Source organism: Poecilia mexicana, unplaced genomic scaffold (genome assembly GCF_051168715.1).
Source record: "Poecilia mexicana isolate PSO_F unplaced genomic scaffold, ASM5116871v1 scaffold_11, whole genome shotgun sequence".
NCBI classification, from domain to species: domain Eukaryota; kingdom Metazoa; phylum Chordata; class Actinopteri; order Cyprinodontiformes; family Poeciliidae; genus Poecilia; species Poecilia mexicana.
Window position 1 is genome coordinate 1,751,302 of NW_028263380.1, and position 20,596 is coordinate 1,771,897.

Here is a 20,596-nt window from a genome sequence, read left to right on the forward strand (position 1 = left end):
GTCAGACAGCCGAGCACAGATACTCTGGAGTCAGGGTTCTTTTATTGCCAGGTTGCCGTTATTTATTAGTAAAATTGTTATTATAAAATGGAAAGCTCTCTGAATAAAAATACGTTGAAGTAGTGATATTCTGAACCGAGTACAGGTTTTGAGTACTCTACCCACCTCTGGATCTGACTAAGGTTCTTGTTAAGTAATTTTATGATGGTGCTTTGCCGTTTAAATGGAATAGAATTTATCAGCCATAGTTTCTGCAAAAACTAACATTATTTTAATAACCTACAACGTAAATTGATACATGAAAGACTTTATTGGGTAGTCTGTATGATAAAGGCACAGGTGGTAGAGGAGTAATTAAAAAAAAAGCTTGGTAACAATGGCTAAACGTAGAACATTAACTAGAAAACAGCGCTAAACACAACAAAGGCAGAGAAAAAAATTACATCATCATTACATCTACAGTGTTGCCAACTGAGGAACACAAGGTTGATATTTTAGCGTGTACCTTGAAATTCATGATTGATTCAAACAAGTGTGAATACTCAGGTAGAAACCGACAAACAGATCCACTTGGTGCTCAACGCATTGGAAAAACCACACATTTAAGCAGGTTATTAGCCATGCCATTTACTCCTTATGGTAAATTAGCCACAACTGTTATTAAAGGAAGTAAATAGATTCACCTCATTTTTATGTATTGCACATTGCTTCCCCTATTGCTTTTCATTTGCAAATAGCATTACAAAGAGGAAGACCAAAAGAGTTTTATAGTGCATCTCTGCTTAAATGAAATTGCCTAGAAATTAAAAGGATCTCAAAAAAACAGCTTAAGCAGAAGAACCTTGAAGTTAAAAGTGCTGAGATGTGAGGCGGGATCAAATCGTGATATTGCTCCACAGTTCCACTGTGGGCCTCCACTCCATCCTGCCATGAATTGCAGTTTTTGCAGGGATAAAACACATGCCTCCTAAATAAAATCTGAACTAATAGCATGTGTATTTGACTCACCTCTATTAAAAATAGGCAGGACATAAAAATACACTAGAAAAATACACAGACAAACTAGCAAATGGCTCTAAATTATGGAACAGAAGGAAAAAATGCTTATTGAGAGCAATAAAAAGGGGTGAAGACAGTAATTAGTGGGAAACAAACCTTCATTTTACTAGGTTTGTCACTGTAAATGAAAGGTTTTTGTTACTAGTGAAATCACTAATAACAAAATGAGTAAAAATGAGTAAAAATCCTGTCAAACAAATGTTTGACAGGATCTTTACTCATTTTTCCTAATATATAACCATTTATACATTTGTTTTTTGTTTGTTTTTTCAGCTATCTCTGTTACCTAAGTAAAGGAATCTATTTAAAATACATTTTGAAACATCATTAATAGTGATTAGTTTTAAGCAAATCTAACTGCAGCTAAGCTCTGATATAGTTTTGCTGATCTTCCTACCACAGTTCAAAGATGTAGATGGTGTCGGAAGATTAGTAAAGCTTTCACACCAATATGATTCACTCGATTCTTAAAAATGAACCTACATACAAACACAACCTTGAACTCATTTCTTGTAACATTTCCTCTAACTTATCCTGACAAGCATATTGGTAACAGCAGGACCAATAATCAGGCTGTCATACAGTTAAACATGAGTCAGGGTCAAATCTTTTATCAGACAAAAACCTGGAGCCAAAGGAGGAATAAATGGGAGTTTTTCTGGAACAAATGACCGACAGCAGCACTGATACATTATTCTTCACTGAATTACAGGTAACTTAACTGTTGAATTAAACCGGGCTCCTCTGCAGTAACATGGTATGAAAACTGAATCAATTATTTCCCATTTCAGATTTAAAAAGAAGACAAAAAGGAGCCAACTAGAGAATGGTAAAGCTATACGGTTCTCTGCAACTGTTTAATCAGTTTCCTTTTACTTTTTGATTAGTTTAATTGTGAACTGTCAAAATCAGCCAATGGACCCACTTCTCGAGAGTCGGAGCTCCTAATGATGTCAAAACCCAAACAGACTAACTGTTGTGGAGCACAGAATTTTCTAAGGTGAAGTCATACTGGAAACTAGCCAGGTTGTAGTTTACGTCTCTGGACAGCAGGACATCTGGGACCACGCTGGACCCGGCCTGCATGGCCAGGACATGAGGAGCTAACGTGAAGGGGACGTCTCCGAGAAGATCCGGCAGCGCTGAAGTGACTTCCGCAGACTGAAGGCCGCCTGCTGGTCCCACATCAGGTAAAACTGGAGGTGGATTTGCATCAGCTGTTTGAGATGGAGCTGGATAGGGTAACTGTGAGGTAAAACGGGCATGTTTACTTTTCTATTCACATCCAGTGTACAGAAAAGTCAGACAGATATGCAATGATCCAAAAACTGTATTTGCACCTTAGTTTGGCAGTTTAACACAACGGAAATAATATTCTGTTTGTTTGATGAAGATAAATTCAACATTTGATAGCACTCATTTACAAAGGCTCGACATAGATCTCAATGCATGATAACTATAGAGACTATCATGATGCAGCCGGCAGCCTGTCTCTGTGGGTGATTTACTGTTTTGCCAAACATACTCTGTGGAAATTTGCCTTAAAGGTTTTAGCTTGGTAGATTTTATCAAGGATCGGAGGCTTCGATATCGCTACGTGTCAGACAAACGGCTAGCTGCTAACAACAAAAGCATTGTCATCTTCTTTGAAATCAACCAAATCAACATATTTTACCAGAATAAATAGCAATTTGCATTTTTGAGAGCAATAATGACTGAATTTGGTTGTGCCAAGTTATAGAATATTCTTACATTCAATATGTTAACAAACCTGGAAGGGATCATTCTACACCAAGCAGTTTCTTTAAAACAGTTTGAGAAATGTCTTTCTTATACAATGAGATTATTTTAAACTCTTTTGGCTTCCAAACCACCTTAGAATTTTCCAGGCATAAAAATGTGATTTGGACTGAAATTCCTTAATACACTGAGCACAAGTAGAACCTATTTTTTTTATATCAGAACATAAATTGGTTTCCAAACTTAAAATATTACTTTATATGAGGAATTACCTAAAATATGTGGAGGACATAAATTGTATGAGTTAAATTTACCATTTAACATATGAGCTGTAGACTGTTTTAAAGTGAACAAAAATAAAACTATCCCATGGATATTTGTTGTATTATTTGCTGTATAATTTGAAAATGGTTGTGATTTTTCACCTTGGATATGAAATGGGGCAATAAGAGCTCCCAAGTTCCGCCCCTTGGGATCGAGCACATGGACTATCAGATTTATTTTGATTTGTAACATTTTTATAAACTAATCATGATTAAAAGGATTTCACTTTGATTGAAGCTACATTTCTACTGCATGATTGTTGGAACTGATGTCTGTCCCTGTCTCAGGTTACTCTCAGACTCAAAGCAGAGTGAAGGTAGAACCGCAGTGGGTTTTCTTCACATCAGCTCAAAGACCCAGAGCATCAACGGACCGGCTCAGAAAAGTAATTTTATGATTCAGTTAACCTAGAAAAACCCGGTTACTGCTCCCACCACAGAACTGACTGCATCAGCCTGACAGGATACACAGAGCCTGAGAGAAACAGGTGGCAGAACCACAGAATGTGATCAGCTGTGCAAGTGGAACAAAGGAATCGTCTCCATCGTAAATGAAGATGCCATGGTCACTCAAATAACTGCCGTCAAAATCACAAAGTTACCATAACAGTGACAAACTGACCAAAATGACTTTACCGTGACTGTAAAACTGAGGTACAAACCCAGCCCCGAGTCTCAGAGGAACAACTGAACAGCAGTGCAAACCTCCACAAGCTCACCTTTGATGGTTGGACTATGACATTTGTTGAGGGCTGTCCAGTGTTTACAGTTTTAACCCTCTGCCTTTGTTCGTCAGTGGTCTCTCCTGCAGACCAAAGAAAAGATGCAGAAAAAACACTGGAATAAATGTATTTCTGTCATGTAAGGTCAAATAAGTTTTTCTGATTGATCTCTTATTTTGGAGAAAATAACACTAAAGAAAAAAAAAATCTGAGCAAAAGACAAACCTGGAACATTCTTACTGTTTGATAAAACCCTGCTCTGATTTACAACCATTACATGCTCATGTTTCCCAGTGAAATGAACTGAAAATGTTTCAACTGGTGAACTTCAGTTTTGGCTCAACCCAACTGTACGTTGGCCTTTCGTTATGATACCAAGAACATTGTGAATTCAGTGAGCAACTAATTTTTAAGCTGCCGTTACATTGTAGCAGCACCAGATCAGAGAAGAACATTGCAGCTGATTCTCCTCAGTACTTACATTCAAATATGTGTCATGATCAAATTTATTAGAATGTGATGTTTCTTAGGTGGTGACTATTTTCTTGGCCAGGCAGTGAATTCATGAGATACAGATATCTTGAGACAGGAATAAAAAAAATGCCTGTAATATGATGTATTTTTAGCTGTGCTCCGTCTATTCTTAGGTTGAGCAGAGTGCTGGACCTTCAGTTCCAGGTACAGTGTGACATGGCACTGGGTGAGCCAGAAGAGAGCCTTCCTCAGAGGTTTATCAAGAACAAAAAGGTGTTGTTAAGAGCTGAAATGTGTTATTAACAGCTGAAAGTACTAATGCATGACTAACACCCCCAAAGGAAAAATTGGGGAGTTTTTATTTTCAACTGTCTACTTAGAAAACACCCGAGACCAGCTGGACATAGCAGTGGCCTGCTTGGCTAACATTCTCATTTTCCTATTTGCCCTGATCTTCAGACATTTTTTTGACATTACATCTCAAAAAAATGTAATGTTGCTAAATAAAAAAAAAGTGCAGTATCTCTTGACAGTCATCTGAGAAAGTGAAACAGTCATTTTATAAAGATTTGTTACACAGAATAAAATATTTTCAATTTCAATATCTCACAACAATAGAGTATCACAGTAAGCCAATCAAAAACAGATGTTTTAAACACAAATGTCAGGCTTCTGAAAAGTATATGTACTTCTCTATGGTTGGGCTCCTCTCTCATGTACTTTTGCTTTAAGTTACAATAAATTATCTAGTTGCTTTTAATAAGGAGAATATATTGTAGAGCAATAAACATGACGTTTAGATGAAGTAAAAGAGCTATTATATCCTCCTGACTACCAGTAGTTCATTTTTGTCCTCTGTAGAGGACATTTCTAAACTTGAATATCTCCCATCCACTGCATTCTACTGAGTTAATTCCTTTTGGTATCTGGAGAGGACATTTAGGGCTTTTCAATGATACCACATGTGAAGGGGTGGGACTTTTGTACGTACCTTTTTCTAATTCATAAAAATGGCGTTCATCAGTAATAACACATTTTATGGGAAGAGACAAAGTAAGTGCATAAAACCTTTTATTACCTTACAAAGACTGTGGGACTTAAAAAAAATGGTGATTGGACAATATTTTTTTCCTGGTAGTCAGAAGGATAAGGTCTAACGCACATGTGTCAAACTCAAGGCCCGCGGGCCACATGTGGCCCGCCTCAGCATTTTATAGGCCGATGATTGACTTAAAATAGGTTTTGAGCACAAATTGACTACAAACTACATATCCCACAATGCATTCCGATTGTTACCAGCCAACATTACAGCTTCTCGCCACTAGAGAGCAGCAGAATCACCTCAAGCTGCTTATTGATTTTCCCAGCGAATAAAACTGAGACATCAACAAGCTAACATCAAAACTTCCAAGAAAAGAAAAATCGATTTACAAGTAAGACTGTGAATGAAGATGTGTGAGTTGGTGTCAGGGCAGCAGGTCGCGCTAGACTTTTTTTGTTATCCGTTATCTTAACCGACAACATAAAAAATCGATCATATACTATTTTTATCCGTGAAATTGCAATCATATTAACATCGGCTATTTAGTCGCATTTTATGCGGTTTAGTTAATATTCACCGTGAATCCAGATCCCATCACAAATTAAACCGATAAATGCATCTACATTTTTCTCGTAGTGACAAAAACCAGAGAGACAGCAGGCGCAAATCGTGACACCGCACCTACTACTGGCACTTCCGGTGGCAGGTGTGACAGCTGCCACAAGTGCCACTGCGTTCGGGACTAGCTGCCAGTGCTGCCGCTGCGTTCGGCTGACTTCGGCTGACCTCGGCACCTCTTACTGGCACTTCCGCTGACACCTGCCACAAGTGCCACTGCTTTCGGGACTAGCTGCCAGAGTTGCCACTGCGTTCGGCTGACTTCGGCTGACCTCGGCACCTGGTACTGGCACTTCCGCTGACACCTGCCACAAGTGCCACTGCTTTCGGGACTAGCTGCCAGAGTTGCCACTGCGTTCGGCTGACTTCGGCTGACCTCGGCACCTCGTACTGGCACTTCCGCTGACACCTGCCATTAGTGCCACTGTTTTCGGGTCTAGCTGTCAGTGTTGCTACTGACTTCGGCTGACTTCGGCTGACCTCGGCACCTCGTACTGGCACTTCCGCTGACACCTGCCATTAGTGCCACTGTTTTCGGGTCTAGCTGTCAGTGTTGCTACTGACTTCGGCTGACTTCGGCACCTTCCAAGGGTTGCCACGACCTCATACTGGCACCTCCCACGCCTCACGGACCGCTCTCGCCTATTTTTGCTGACGAGATTTAGGGCGGCCATCTTATAGCGTTCGACCGCTCCACTCAGCGTTATATGTTTAACAGGCACAATGACGTATTTGAACATTTAATCTTTCATAATACGCTGTTTTGTTACTGGAAACCTTATACATGCAGCCATATTTATAAACAGTTGTATTTTTAAAGTATTTTAAATTGTATTATACATACTTCAGCATATTTAAATATGCTTAGTGGGGAAAACAATAGAATAGGAATAGAATATTCTTTGGTGACAGCTTCTGTGTCAGATTTAATATGAATGAATTTATAATTAATGAAAATAATGGTGGATCTGTCACAAAGTATTGCATTTCCTCTTAAGTATTCTGTTCCCTTAAAAAAGCAAATATGCCCTGGTCTATTTTTTATACAGTCTCAAATTTCAGTTTCCAATAAACAGCCTCAGTGAAAACATGTTGACAGTTGCCATAAGCTGTCACTTGTGCCACGGGCTTCTGGGTAAGGTGCCACTTGTGCCACCTTACCACTGGGTAAGGTGGCACAAGTAAGGTGGCCATGAGTGCCACAGGCTGCTAACCTCATTCTCTATCTGTTTCAGACAGAATGTAGCATATGAATAACTTTAGTTCAAACAAATAGAAATAAAATATATCTTAATTACAACATAATTCTCATACATATTTAAATATACAGCCGGTGTTCAGACTTAAACAGAGAAAGACAACTCCTGCACTGTCAGATGGGACCTCTTCTGCAACAGCTGATAATAGCTACCACTAGGTACCTACCACTACAACTGACACTCGGTTGCCATGGTATGTCAGTGCTGACAAGCTCCTGTCAATTCCGGATTATAATTATTTTCATACAATGACCTTAATATAATGCTATTGATTATTAAACCGGGTAAGTTCACTAATATTGACTTATTAGTTAATATTTGTGACAGTGGCAACATGAGATATTGACAATTCCAGAGTGACATTATGTTCAGCATGGTTCCATGACGGTGCACAGGATGTCATAAGTTATAGTGGCTGCCTGGTCTATTATCTAATAGACCAGGCAGCCACTATAACTTTCATTGTTTTTTGTTAAGATAATGCAATTTTAAAAAAAAGAAATATGTTATCATAATTTTCCAAAAATGCCTGTTAACCATTTTTAAATAGTTATTACTTGTTTTTATTTATTAAATTTAATCCCCACTATTTTTCATTATTTGTCAAGTTTATTACAGATTTGTGTGGCATAAATGAAGGTTGCTTCTCTGTGTTTGTTTCTGGTTCTGTTCATTGTCTTCAAAGTTTTCTTATTCAAAGATGAGAAAATGACTAAAATCTGAGCTACAAAATGCATTTCAACAGCATTTTCAAGGCAGCAGGAGGACTTTCACTTTCAAGTTAAACCACCTTCAAATTTTTTTACACCAATATTGAATATTGATAAGTCAAAACACAAAGTATTTACACCTCAAAAAATTTGACAATGTGTGAATCCTAAGCAGCATTAAGAACAAGATTGTTACATATTTTTGGAAATAAAAATTACTTTGGGTTATACTTAAGATGAAAATGCTTTTTTCAAAGAAAATTGTGCTGCTTACATATTATTTTATTTGGCAGATATGTTTCAACATTTTTTCAAGTTTATGTCACAAAGTATATGCATAGTAATTGATTTGTCAATATTTATTAGCCACTGTATGTAAATACTTTAAACAGCAATTTGAAGTCTGCTGTAAAATTCATGTTTAGTCAACGTGTGAATTTACTACATCAGGATCAAATAACTTATTATTCCTCCATGAGAAATTATGATCATTAAGCTTAAATTTATTTTTCAAACTTTATTAATTTCTACAATATACGTTATACAGAGTCTGATTATTATTACTATTATCCAGTTGCAACATTTGGCTTCCTGTTGCACTATGTCAGCCACTGTTCTGCGATATAAACATGGGCAAGGGTTGAATGTCATTTTGATTAAGTAAAAAGTCCTATTAACTATCAGTGATGTGTGATTACCCAGATGTGTCCTTGAACATAGTGACAGGTTCCACTGTAATAGTGACACTTTATAGTATATTCAATTGGCCATCTTGCTTGAATTAAACTCAGTCAAAAATATTCAAAGTGTTAAATGGATAAATAACCAATTACCATTGAATTTTTTTTTATAAATACGCATTATAAGTAACACGTTTTCAAAAAACTGTCATTGCCATCCCCCAAAACATCGGCACCAGTTGTGACAGCTCTGAAACATCCTGGACACCTAACGGCAGCTCTAGTGGAAGCCAGACTCAGCTGTTATAAAGGTGACGAAACCAATGGCATCCCTTATACCTGCTGTGTATTTAATTAATACAAAGACGAAAGGAGTCGGCTGGATTATTCAGATGAACTTTAGTGAATAAATAGGATGAACGAATCATACATGATATACAAAACGTGTAGGAATTCAGCTAACATAAGTATTTCTGCGAAAAAAACCTCTTATTAAATTCTGTCTTCTTCGTCTGTCTTTAAGTTCTTCTTCTACTAGTAATAAAGCATCATGGGATATGTAGTCCATTTGCCTAAGTCAGCGGCAACACTGACAGCTAGACCCGAAAACAGTGGCACTTGTGGCAGGTGTCAGAGGAAGTGCCAGTACGAGGTGCCGAGGTCAGCCGAAGTCAGCCGAACGCAGTGGCAACTCTGGCAGCTAGTCCCGAAAGCAGTGGCACTTGTGGCAGGTGTCACACCTGCCACCGGAAGTGCCAGTAGTAGGTGCGGTGTCACGATTTGCGCTCGGCCCTGCTGAAAAACCACTGACTGAGGCCCCAGTAACTTTTAATAAATTAAATTCAGCGAATTTACTTAAATTAGCATCACTTCACCCGCTGGGGTCTGAACAACTTCCTCCTGGTTCCCATCTGCAGAAAAATCTGCACTAATTCATCAGTCAGTTGGATCTGTCTGATCCAAACAGATCAACTGAACTCTGTGAGTGTTTTACCCTGCGCGGTCCGGTGTGAGCTTTTACCAGGATTTTATTTATTTATTTATTTGCGTGGTTTCGCTTCTCCGAAACGGACAGATGTTAAACTGCTCAGTTTAAAAATATTGTAATTTTTAAACTGAGCAGTAATTTTACATCCATGGAAACTCAAATGTAATATTTAAAACGTCAATACATTAAATCAGTTATTTAACTATATGAGGTGTTTAAATTATTTTTAACATTGTATTTTTATACATTTATGCTAGGGGTGCCCAAGTCTAATTTTCCAGAGTTACCATCTGCAACTTTAGATGCATTCTTTCTCTAACTCACCTGGACCATTGACTCATTATAAGCCTCTACAGAACTGAATGAGGGAAGTCAACCTTTTGTCTGGGGTGTGTTTTAGCAGGGATGCACTCCTGATTTGTACCGTCAATGTGGCCCGTTGAGTGTGGCCAATATGCTGAAGTGGCCCTCGGTGAAAATGAGTTTGACACCCCTGATTTAACGAAACTCAATATAATCACTGCAAGACAGGACATTCGTCAGAGGCTGTTCCTGGACGTTTTCAGTCAATGTTTGTTTGTTTGTTTTAATTACATTTTGGTAAGAGTCAACTTTTAACAGACTTTAATGTGACCTCGAGGGAGAAAACTCATCCTAAAATTTGAGATTACAAAATGCTCCCGTCTTGGTCCCTTTCTAAAGTTATATTTTCATCTGTCCTATGAAATATGTTTTGACACACAGACTGTAAGGTCATCGGATCTGAACCTTTATTGTAATTTTATGCTACGTGAATAAGCCGAACAGAACTTCTATAATAAATACAACACCGACTGTGACTGACCCAAAAACCCCTGTCTGGATTCACTCCTAGCAGCTGCAATCTGCCTTTACCACAAACTAAACATTCTTCTTACCAACAATGACGAAGCCTCCATCCGCTTCCTTGTCAGATGTTGACTTCTTGGCGTCCTTCCGTAGTCCCAAAAACTGAAGCATGGTTTCCTTTAATCGACAAAAGATAAAATAATTTAGTTTTAAACGCTACTGAAGACAGCTTTACACAGTTAATGATACCAGTGTGAAGGCTTAACTTCTCCCGGTCGTTTTAATGTTTTCGTAATGTCGCCCTTACTATTGAGCCTCCTGAAGTCGACAGAGCGCTGACAGTCAATTCATCATGGCTCCTCTGAACGTTAACTTCTTTAAGAGCTCTAATATTATTCTTCCTTGGCGTGAAGCTATCGACTCTACAGATCGAACTACCTTCCGTCAGCACTTTCTGCAATAACCTCCGTGAAGTGTTATTTTGGTTCTATGGCTAACTTCCACCTGCTCCGTTTGTCGAAGGGAAACTAATAACAACACCTGTAGTTCTGTTACAAATGAATCTGTTCGAGACATTCAGCGGAACTGTTTATTGTTTCTAGGGATTCAGATCCTGGAACACAACGGATGTGTCGTAAAAATGGTTGGGAGCGCTCGTTTTTGTCAACATGTAAACGTTTACTAAGAGCCTCTTCAGGGCACTCAATACTCAATGTAGACGCACCGCCCGCGCGGGCTAACGTAGCACAAAATACAAGCAACGCGAAACTTCCCGCGACTTCTTGTCTCATCTTCTCAGTGAACGACGTCGCAGCAGCAACCCGCGAAAATGGCAGGCATACTGGACGTTCCAAAACCGAGAATAAACTGCTCCATGCTGTCTCAGTTCATCAACCGAGCCGTCTGCTTCATCGGGCGTGTTGAAAAGGTCAGAGTGGTGTGCAATACAATGAGTGAAAGTGGGGTTTCACACAGTTAGAGGTGTAGATAACGTTTGTACATTAATGTCTAACACTGAGGCTGCGTTCTGCTTTAGGTTCACCCTACTGGGAAAATGTTCACTGTGATGGATGGAGAGGGAAAGACTGCAACAGTGGAACTAAATGAACCTGTAAGTACATCTCAAACGTTCATACTGTTTAAATGCAGGGGCCTTAATGTAAACAGAAGTGAAATATTTTAAATACATGTTGTAATAAGTTGTTAAGTATAGTCATTTCACTGCTTATTATTTATTTTGGATTAACCCTGTAATAAAATCTGGAGAATGAACCACGTAGTAGTTGATGTTTATGGAGGTTAATTTTTCTCCTGCTCTTTGTCTCTTCATTATTGTTGTGGCCTGTCTAATATGCTGCTCGAACCAGATGTAATTTGTCTTAAACATTTCAGTAAAGTCCAATGTGAAATAAGAGACTCTACAGATCGAACTACCTTCCATGCAACTACACAAACTGGCACAAGTCTCAAACAAAACTTATTTTTGAGAAAGACCGTTCAGATTCCTAAACACAAGTCTGTATGAGACAAAGACACTTAGCTGGTGTTCTGCAGGAAAAGCAGTAAATTATATTATTGCATCACCTTTATCGGATAAAACTAGTGCTTCTCAATGCCACAAGAGAAAAGGGTTTCTTTCCCTGATGTGCTTTACCTCTGCACTCCACCACTCCTGACAATTGATGATTTAAAGTGACATTCTAGTATGGAAATAATTTGACTATGACTCTAATAAAAACTATCCAACATCTACCAGCAGGAGGCCCCCCAAAGGTATGCTGGATAGATCAGGGGTTGCAATCTCTCACTTTTTTAAGTCAGTATTGATTCCAATCAAGAATCAATACCAGAATAGATGGAAATAATGTGAATTTTTAATCACTTATCATTGAAGCTCATTATAAAAGCCTAAATATTCAACCAACAACTAATGCTTATATGGATATCAAATGGTTTGTTTATAATAAGGTGTAAAATGAAAGGTCAAAGAATGAGTGGCACTTTAACCTAGATATTCATTTCTTTTTCAGCTTGAAGAGGAGCTGAGTGGAATTGTGGAGGTTATAGGAATGGTGTCGAACAAAGGAGAAATAATGGCCAGCACATACAACCTGCTGAGAGAGGACAAGGGGGTTCCCTTTGGTACGGTGTCCTATCAGATCAGCATACGTTGTCAGATAGTCGTACGCTTATCTCAGTCATGTATACACTGTCATTTCCATATGATTTTATTTAGTCATCAACATAGAATCATGACGTAGATCATCATACACTCTGTTATTAACAGCTGTATGACATCCTGACTTAGCGGTTAAGTAGGTTAATGAGTTTTACACGGGCGTGTGTTGTAGTTGACTGCAGCTGCAGCCAGACCTGCTTTAAATACACTTTAAAACCACAACAACGCATGTATATCTATCTAGTTATCACATTATATTATATTATAAACAATTTAATGGCTTATTTTCGTCATAACTTGTTGTGTATGCTGAACTGACGGTTGGACTTCTTAATCTGCATGCGCAGGCATGGTACTCACTGCATGTATGCTATCCTGACAGCGTATGGCTATCTGACAGAACGGCCCATCTGACTGAAGAACACAGCTGTACTGCAGTGTGTTTGAGCAATGCTCACTAATAACCCGATGTTTCTGTCTGACAGATTTAGAGCTGTACAACGAAGCACTGAAGGTCATTCATGACTTCCCCCAGCATTACCCTTTCCAGGTGGCTGCAAGCGGATGAAGAAGAGTGTATGAGAAAATGGGTTCTGTTTTGTCTTATTTGTGTTGGAAGTTGAGGATTGTACAAAAACGTTTGCAATAAAATGTATATAAATGCAACAAATGGCGACAGTTTGGATTATTTGTGAAGTACCTAACCTATGTAGAGAGTGTACACCACTTGGACGTTTTCACATTTTATCCTGTCGAATGATGTGTTTGATGTGATGGTGCAGCACAATGTGCTGCGTAAATATGAAAATGAAGCATGACATGTTAATTTTATCCAAAGTAGTCAGAAAAGTGGTATGATTTAGTACTTAAGCCCTTCTGCTATGAGGTTTATTAGAGAACAAACGTCATCATGGAAACCCAGCATTCAGGTCAGGTGGTCAAGAGGTGGAGAAGTTTAAAGATGTTCTAGAACAACATCTCAGAGCTCTAATCAGTTCATCATCTGTATGTAAAGACAGCATGGGCCACCTGCAGACCTAGAACTGCTCAGCAGCACAGATCTGCTGGTGGGCCCATTGTGTACAGGATGCCAGTGTATCACAACAAATTTATGCTAATTTTATTATAAACTGTAAAGTCTGTTTTAAATACATCTAGATCATATGCTCAGTAAGGACAGACGTACTGTATAACAGCAAATAGATGAATTATGTTTTGGAATATTACTTTGTATTATTGCATCATCATTAGGCCTGTCACAATATAAAATTTTGTTGCATAAAAGATGATGCTGTTTTGAGACCTTTTTCAAGGAATTTAACCCTCTCATGCATAAGTGGGTCCTTATGACCCAGTGAGGTCATCTTTTTTTGCAATATCATTGTAATGAAAAGTTATCATTTCATATCCCAGGTATTCCTCAGAAACATGTTACTGATATAATGCAATTCAAAATTTTAATTTACCTTTTATATATTTTAAGAAATAGCATGTTTTATATCACTACCTCATTCTTCCGTGAGTGGGTCAAAAATGACCTGCATTCATTTCCAATGGAATTTAATGGGAATCTTTGTTTCTTACCAACTGTGACTATCAGGAAAACAATTTTTTGTGAACCAAATACACTGAGTCCTAAATGTCACCCCTGAAATGAAAATATTTCAAACATGAAATAATTCTTGTGTGAAATAAAACACAGTAGAAAGTATTATACAAAACATTATTTTGAATCAAAATGACAAAAGTAGCATAAAAACACATTAATTGTAACCTGGGTCAAAAAGGACCCATTCATGGAAGACTATATAGTCAGTCACTCACACATCAAAAAATACAAGTACATCCTCTCAAAGATCAATATGTTTAATTTATTTTTTTAAGGTTTCGTTAGTGGCCATTATTTGAAAGTAGTCTGACAGGAAATAGGGTAATGATAGAGGGAGAAGACATGTGGCAAATGTCACCAGGCTGGGAATCAAACCTGCAATTACCACCATGACGACTAACGCCTCCATATGTTGGTTGTACTTTGACCCTGTGCCACCACAGCAACCCAATAAGTTTATTTTTTAATGAACATTAACACTGGAACTGGAAGACATTTTAAACATCCAAAATAAATGAAACAAAATAGGCACTAAAGTCTCTCTAAACAAAATTGCCCTTTGATAAAACAGCAACCTTCAGAAGGTGAAGTGTCTTGCCCTAAGGACGGAGGAAGGATCGAACTGGCAACCCACCAACTGCAGGACAAACTTCTAGCACCATCACCAAGAGAAGAACAGAACAGATTATCAGAGCTTCCTAACTTGATGGTGATTATATTTGAAAATGGAAACAAGGAAATGGACGGAATAACTTAACAAAAGAACCTCTCCATTATTTGGAACACAGAAATGTAAAGATCAAGCCTGAAGATTGAGCTTTAAGTTTAGCCAGCTGGGGTCATTGTTTGCTTTATCTGGTCCAGTGTACAGCAAGTATGGACGAGACCCTCTGTAAATCCACATTATGCTGCATTCATCCCCACCTAAAATTACAATGTTCTATGTATGAATTTAAAATGATGCACAGACAGAACAACATACAAATGTGTTCTGCAAATACTTCTTACATAATCACCCATAAAACAGTTTGTCACAAATGTGTTTGATTTGTACAGGGTGTTTGCTTTAGATGTTTATATTGCACACTGACTTCATATATTTTACACTAGTCTGATTGCTTAGAAATGATCTTTGGTCAGGGAAAGTGGAAGCATAGAAGTATATGACCAAGTCCCTAATTTACTTATGAAATCATGAACACACAAAGCATCCCTCTTATCCTTGACAAATCCCTGGGCAAATATTAGGGCTGGTGCCTATTCTCACTGACATGTAGAAGATGGTACATCTTGAACCTCAATCACAGGGTAGAGGTGGATAAACAATCATCCATACAGTCATTTATAGTTTTGAGTATTGGCAGACAGCAGGAGTACCTGGAGAAAGCATTGGAATAACATCCAAATTCCATGCAGAGAGAAAATTGCTGGTTTTTGAATCTGTTGCTACAAATTTACAGCGTTAACAAGTAACCAGCTCCGCAGTTTACACAGTCCTACTCTGTCAAAGCTTAGACACCATCGCTTGCAAATGAAATTATTTCTCTTGAACATTTACACATTTTGTGTTTCAACCACAAAATTCTTTGTATATTATTGGGTATTTTATAGGTAAACGGAAGGAAACAGATAAATGGAGGAGCATAAGTCACAGAAGCAGCCAGGAGGCCCTGGGGAAGAGGTTCTCCTTTCATTAGGCCCCAAACAAACAGCCAGAGCGGTAATGGAACGGTTTAACTCAAAGTAGATTCATCTGTCAGAATGGCCCAGTCAAAGTTCAGACTTAAATTTAATTGAAAACCTCTGGGAATACTTGAAAACTGGCTATAACAGGCAATACCTAACTAACCTGACTGATACTGATCTATTACTAAAGAAGAAAGAGTATAATTTTCATTGACTGATTGATTCACTCATTCGTTCATTTTGTGTTGGTCTATCACATTATTGTCCTAAAATACACTCAAAAGTTTGTAACCGAAAGAAAGAAAAAAGGCTGAAGGTATGAACACTTCTCCAAGGCATAAGAAAATAAATGAAATTAATATTGATGAATATTTTGCTGCAATTTTCTAAATGTTATTCATTTTTATCTTGACAGTTAAATTTACAATGCTGACACAAATCAAGCTGGGAATGACAAACTTTAGCGTTCCCTAACGTATGGCTGTATGGATGTGCTTTTTGAGAAGTCAGGGTGAGAATGTCAACTGCTGTCAAAACTGTGAGTCTGTCCCTGCTGAGTGTGGTGAGCTGAGTGGGAGAGCCGTAGCCTGGAGGAAGGCAGCTGCTGTGTCTCTGCACGTTGAGACATTGCTATTTATGTTGCTGCATCTGCTCCGTCTGCCTCCATTCACAGATGCTATCACCTCCATCTACTATGGTGTGTCATGGAAACATCTCAGCTTTCTGAGCAGTTCTCAGTTCATCTGGATAAAGTAGCAGCAACATTTGGCCAGAAGCCGGGGCCAAGGAGAAAAGAGACCAAGGTGTTACTCAGTGGTCCCAGTGTATGACAGGCGAGTGGAGAGGCATGTAATCCAACGTGGGCCAGTGAGATGCTTCTACTGTCTGTGATGCTTTCAGGATTCATGTTGCCTATGGATGTTGCTACTCTGTACTTTATCAAATTCAAAGTTAGAGCAGACATCTGCTAGGACATTTTAAAGTCCTTGATGCCTTAAAAGACATCAAGGCTGGTAGCATCCTTGAAGACTGCTGCCAGTCTTCAAGGTCATGATGAGTTTCCTTCAGAATTTGGTACCAGGTCACACTAGCAAAACAACCAGTTTTAAGGACCATGACATCATTAGCAAACTGGCCTCCCATCATCTGATGAAAGACACCAGACCTGACAACAAATGAGTTAAATGTTAGAATTATTATGTGTTGTTATCACTCTTTCATTTGTGGTTTCACATTTATTGTGCTTACCTTAGTAGTCTTATATTACTATTCTGATTTTCATTTAGAAATTTTAGCTTTTTACTGTGTGTGTCTTAAAACATTTGACTGCTATATTGAAAACTTTTAACCCACTCTCACTAAATGTCTCTGCGGCATGATTATCTCCAATAACAACATGCTCCCCTCACCCTTGGGAGAAATCGCTCATGGGAGAGGACTGTGTGCAGAGACAAAACTTGTTTTTCCTTTTTATCTCTCCCTTCCCTGCTAATAAAAGACAAGCTCTAATTAAGGTCGACATAGTACCCAGTGAGTGGCTTGGAGAAGCAGTTCACCAAGTATTCTCACTTTTGCAAAAGCTTGGTTGAAACCTAATATACATTGTCTGTGGTTCTTTTATGTAGGTTGAGAAAATACCTACCAATGGAGAGGACCTTGACACTTCAGCAGTCTGGAAGGACATACTACCAAGTACCGGGTGCAGATATGGATACACTGTTCATTAGGTCAAAATTTCTGAATTAAAATCCTTTTATTTATTTTAAAAATGAAATTGAGGCTTTAGGACTGGAGAAATTTATGCTTAGAGTTTTTGTTGAGCTTATTTTATTTTTATTTTTTACCAAGGTGGTTTATTTGAAATCTGTGAAGTGAAATTCTTTAGGGCAGAATGAGGCATGTTTTATAGTAGGTTTTAGGAACTGGCACTCCTGAAACTGTCAAAAAAAGAATTATCTTGATGCATTGATGACCTCAATCTCACTGGACAAAATCCTGTTTAGGATTTAAGAGCAATTATCTTTCCAATCCATCACCACATCTGAGTTTATCGGTTTCACTTGTCAGGGGGTTGAACTCATCATCAGTCATTATGAAGTTCCTTCACTTTGATGCAGTCTAGCTTCAGTTCACTTCTCCTCATAAACCTTCATCATGACCTCAATAACTGCTACTCTGGACAGGGGATCCTGTAAATCTGTCTGTCTTCCACTTATTACTATTCCTTCACAGGTTATTAATTCATAATCAGCATAGCAATCTGCACACTGATTTTCTGGTTATCCTAACAGGACATGAACTCGCCAGTTCAAAAATCAACTACATGTCACATGTGAGGCTGTTGGATGGACATGAAGCTGTGATCATGGTACCAGGCTGAAGAGCCTCAGGGAGTGGCAGCTCATGATTTCAGTGAGTTCATAAAAACTCCATATCTGTGCTAACTTTTATATTTTATGTAAGAGGTGTGTCAATCTTTATGAAATGGGCGTAATGTAATTTGCTCAAACTAAAACATAAATACTACATCTTTATATACACACATAGGAAAACTCCCTGTTAAATATATGAAAAATGCACTATTTGTTTTAGTTCTAACAAATGTTTAGTCTGTTGTATGTCTTGGTGTTAGTAACTACATGACTTTAAAGTTAGCTAAATTACTGTGCCAAGTACTAGGAAGGGATTTCACTCTAATTATATTTATCTTAATGTTAAAAATAAAACATTGTTTGTATGTAATATGGTTAATTTGAGCCACAGTTAATGTCTGTTTTAAGTTTTTGCCTTGTTTATATTCATGCTTTGGTGCATTATTGTCATCACCCAGCCTTTGGCTCTCTCACTGCTTTGGTAATCTTTCATCTACATGGAGATTTTTCCCTTTCTTCCTTTTGCTTAGCTTTTCAGTACCAACCTTTTTCTTTTGACATTTTATTCTGCATCCTCCATCTTCAAGTATATTTATGACACTTAGCGTGGAAAAATACGGCCGTGACAGATATCCAGTACACACTTTTTGTCATGGCAGTGGTGTAAACAAATCGGGGAGAGCTGAACTTTAAGGGGTCTGGAAGGCTTGCTGCTCTCCACAAAAACTCTGTTAACTAGCAAAGTGCCAGGTCCTCATTCCATCCCAAATTAGTTGTTTTTTTTTGTTGCTTTTTTCTGAAACTCAGTTTCTGGATGCCATGCCAGGACTTTGTCTCATCACTTTCTGAAATAATAACAATCTTTACTGTCATTATAGAACCATGCAATAAGTTTCATGGATTATAACAAAATTGGTGAAAAAAAAAAGTACAACAGGGTATTTAATGCTCTTATGGCTACCAGGTATAAATTGTTCTTCAGTCTGTTTGTTCTTTCTTTAATGATCCTGTATCTGAAGCCAGATGGCAGCAGTTGGAACAAATTGTGAGCAGGGTGTGAGGAGTCTTAAAATATTCCTGGCTTTCCTGAGGCAGTGGAACCTGTGGAGATCTTCGGAAGAAGGTAGAGAGCAGCTGATGGTGAATGAATCTGAAATAGGTCTCTTGTAATGTTCTGATCCTAAATGTCATGTTTTCATTCACAGGAAGTGGAAAATAACCAAAATTAACAATAATAAAGCCTTAAAAACACCAGTCTGTGTACTTAATCTATAAAACGTGTTATACTCAGTGATGGAGTTCCTGAAATAAATTAACTTTTCAATAATATTTTGATTGATTGAAAGGGATTTTGACATGAAATAAAAACTAACAGTTTCAAAAAGATTGCAAATGGACATGTTGGAACAATCTACTGATGTGTATGTGATATAATGTTGGAGGCCTTTTCAATAGTCTGACTGAATTAAGTGTTGCAGTTGTTCAGAAAACTCACCTTTTGGGAGCAATCTTTCTAAAATGGAAAAGTGCAGAGTCATCCAGCTGTGGCCTGATGAATACAGTGATTGATGAAAAACAGGAAACTCTGTCTCTTCTACCAGAGCCCTCAGAATTTAAAATCCCCAAAAGGTCCATTTAAAATAATCAAAATGGATCCAAACGCAGCAGGTGGAGATGTAGAGTAGATTCTTCACGGTTAGTGAAAGATGGACAGAAAAACTTACAAAAAACCACAGTGAAGGCAGGGAGTCAAACCAGAGCAAAACCATAACTTCAGGAGAAACACAAGAGGAACCAGCAAGGTGTGGCTGAGTATGGGGAGTATATAAGCTGGAGAGTTTAATTACTGAACAAGGAATAGACACCTGATTAGAAATGGGTTGCAAGTGTGAGGAGCACTAAGGTGTGATCTAATTGACTCAGGTGAGGCAATCAGACAGTTCAACATGCAAATCTGCCTGATCTTAAGCATTAAACCAACATTTGCCTGCAAATCCTTGAATGAAATCCTGAATGTTACCCTGACCAGAGTGTTTGAGATCAGTTTTTTCCTCCATCAGAGCATATTGACAAGTTCTTTTAAAACAAAAGCTGAGACGTATTCAACAGTTTTTTTTTTCTTTTTCCCCAATAACCTTTAAAATTTTGATTAAATTTTATATTTTTTCCTCAGGAGCTTCTGAGGCAGTTCACAGACAGAGCATTGATTTATGTCAGGAGTTGGGCATGAGTCCTAACTGAGCCTGTCTGTTTGAAATATGGGAGCAGCTAATAGAAACTGTGCATACCGGCATCCCCCAGGTACAG

General features: G+C 38.2%; 2 protein-coding genes across 3 annotated transcripts; one reads left to right on the forward strand and one right to left on the reverse strand.

Annotated features, from left to right (window-relative positions):
- Positions 1-291: 291 nt before the first annotated feature.
- On the reverse strand, positions 292-11,031 carry umad1 (UBAP1-MVB12-associated (UMA) domain containing 1). 2 transcript variants are annotated; one of them, XM_014992652.2, is made up of 4 exons: positions 10,710-11,031; positions 10,533-10,620; positions 3,842-3,927; positions 292-2,304 (listed from the first exon to the last, which is right to left on the reverse strand). In XM_014992652.2, exons 2-4 carry the CDS (start codon positions 10,612-10,614, stop codon positions 2,029-2,031), a joined length of 444 nt encoding a protein of 147 aa, XP_014848138.1. In that variant the 5' UTR covers positions 10,615-10,620; positions 10,710-11,031; the 3' UTR covers positions 292-2,028. The 2 variants fall into 2 exon arrangements, with proteins under 2 accessions (XP_014848138.1, XP_014848137.1); XM_014992651.2 differs by having other exon boundaries at positions 10,751-11,028.
- Positions 11,032-11,213: 182 nt separating this feature from the next.
- On the forward strand, positions 11,214-13,292 carry rpa3 (replication protein A3). Its single transcript, XM_014992654.2, has 4 exons — positions 11,214-11,371; positions 11,480-11,554; positions 12,474-12,585; positions 13,108-13,292. Exons 1-4 carry the CDS (start codon positions 11,273-11,275, stop codon positions 13,188-13,190), a joined length of 369 nt encoding a protein of 122 aa, XP_014848140.1. The 5' UTR covers positions 11,214-11,272; the 3' UTR covers positions 13,191-13,292.
- Positions 13,293-20,596: the final 7,304 nt, after the last annotated feature.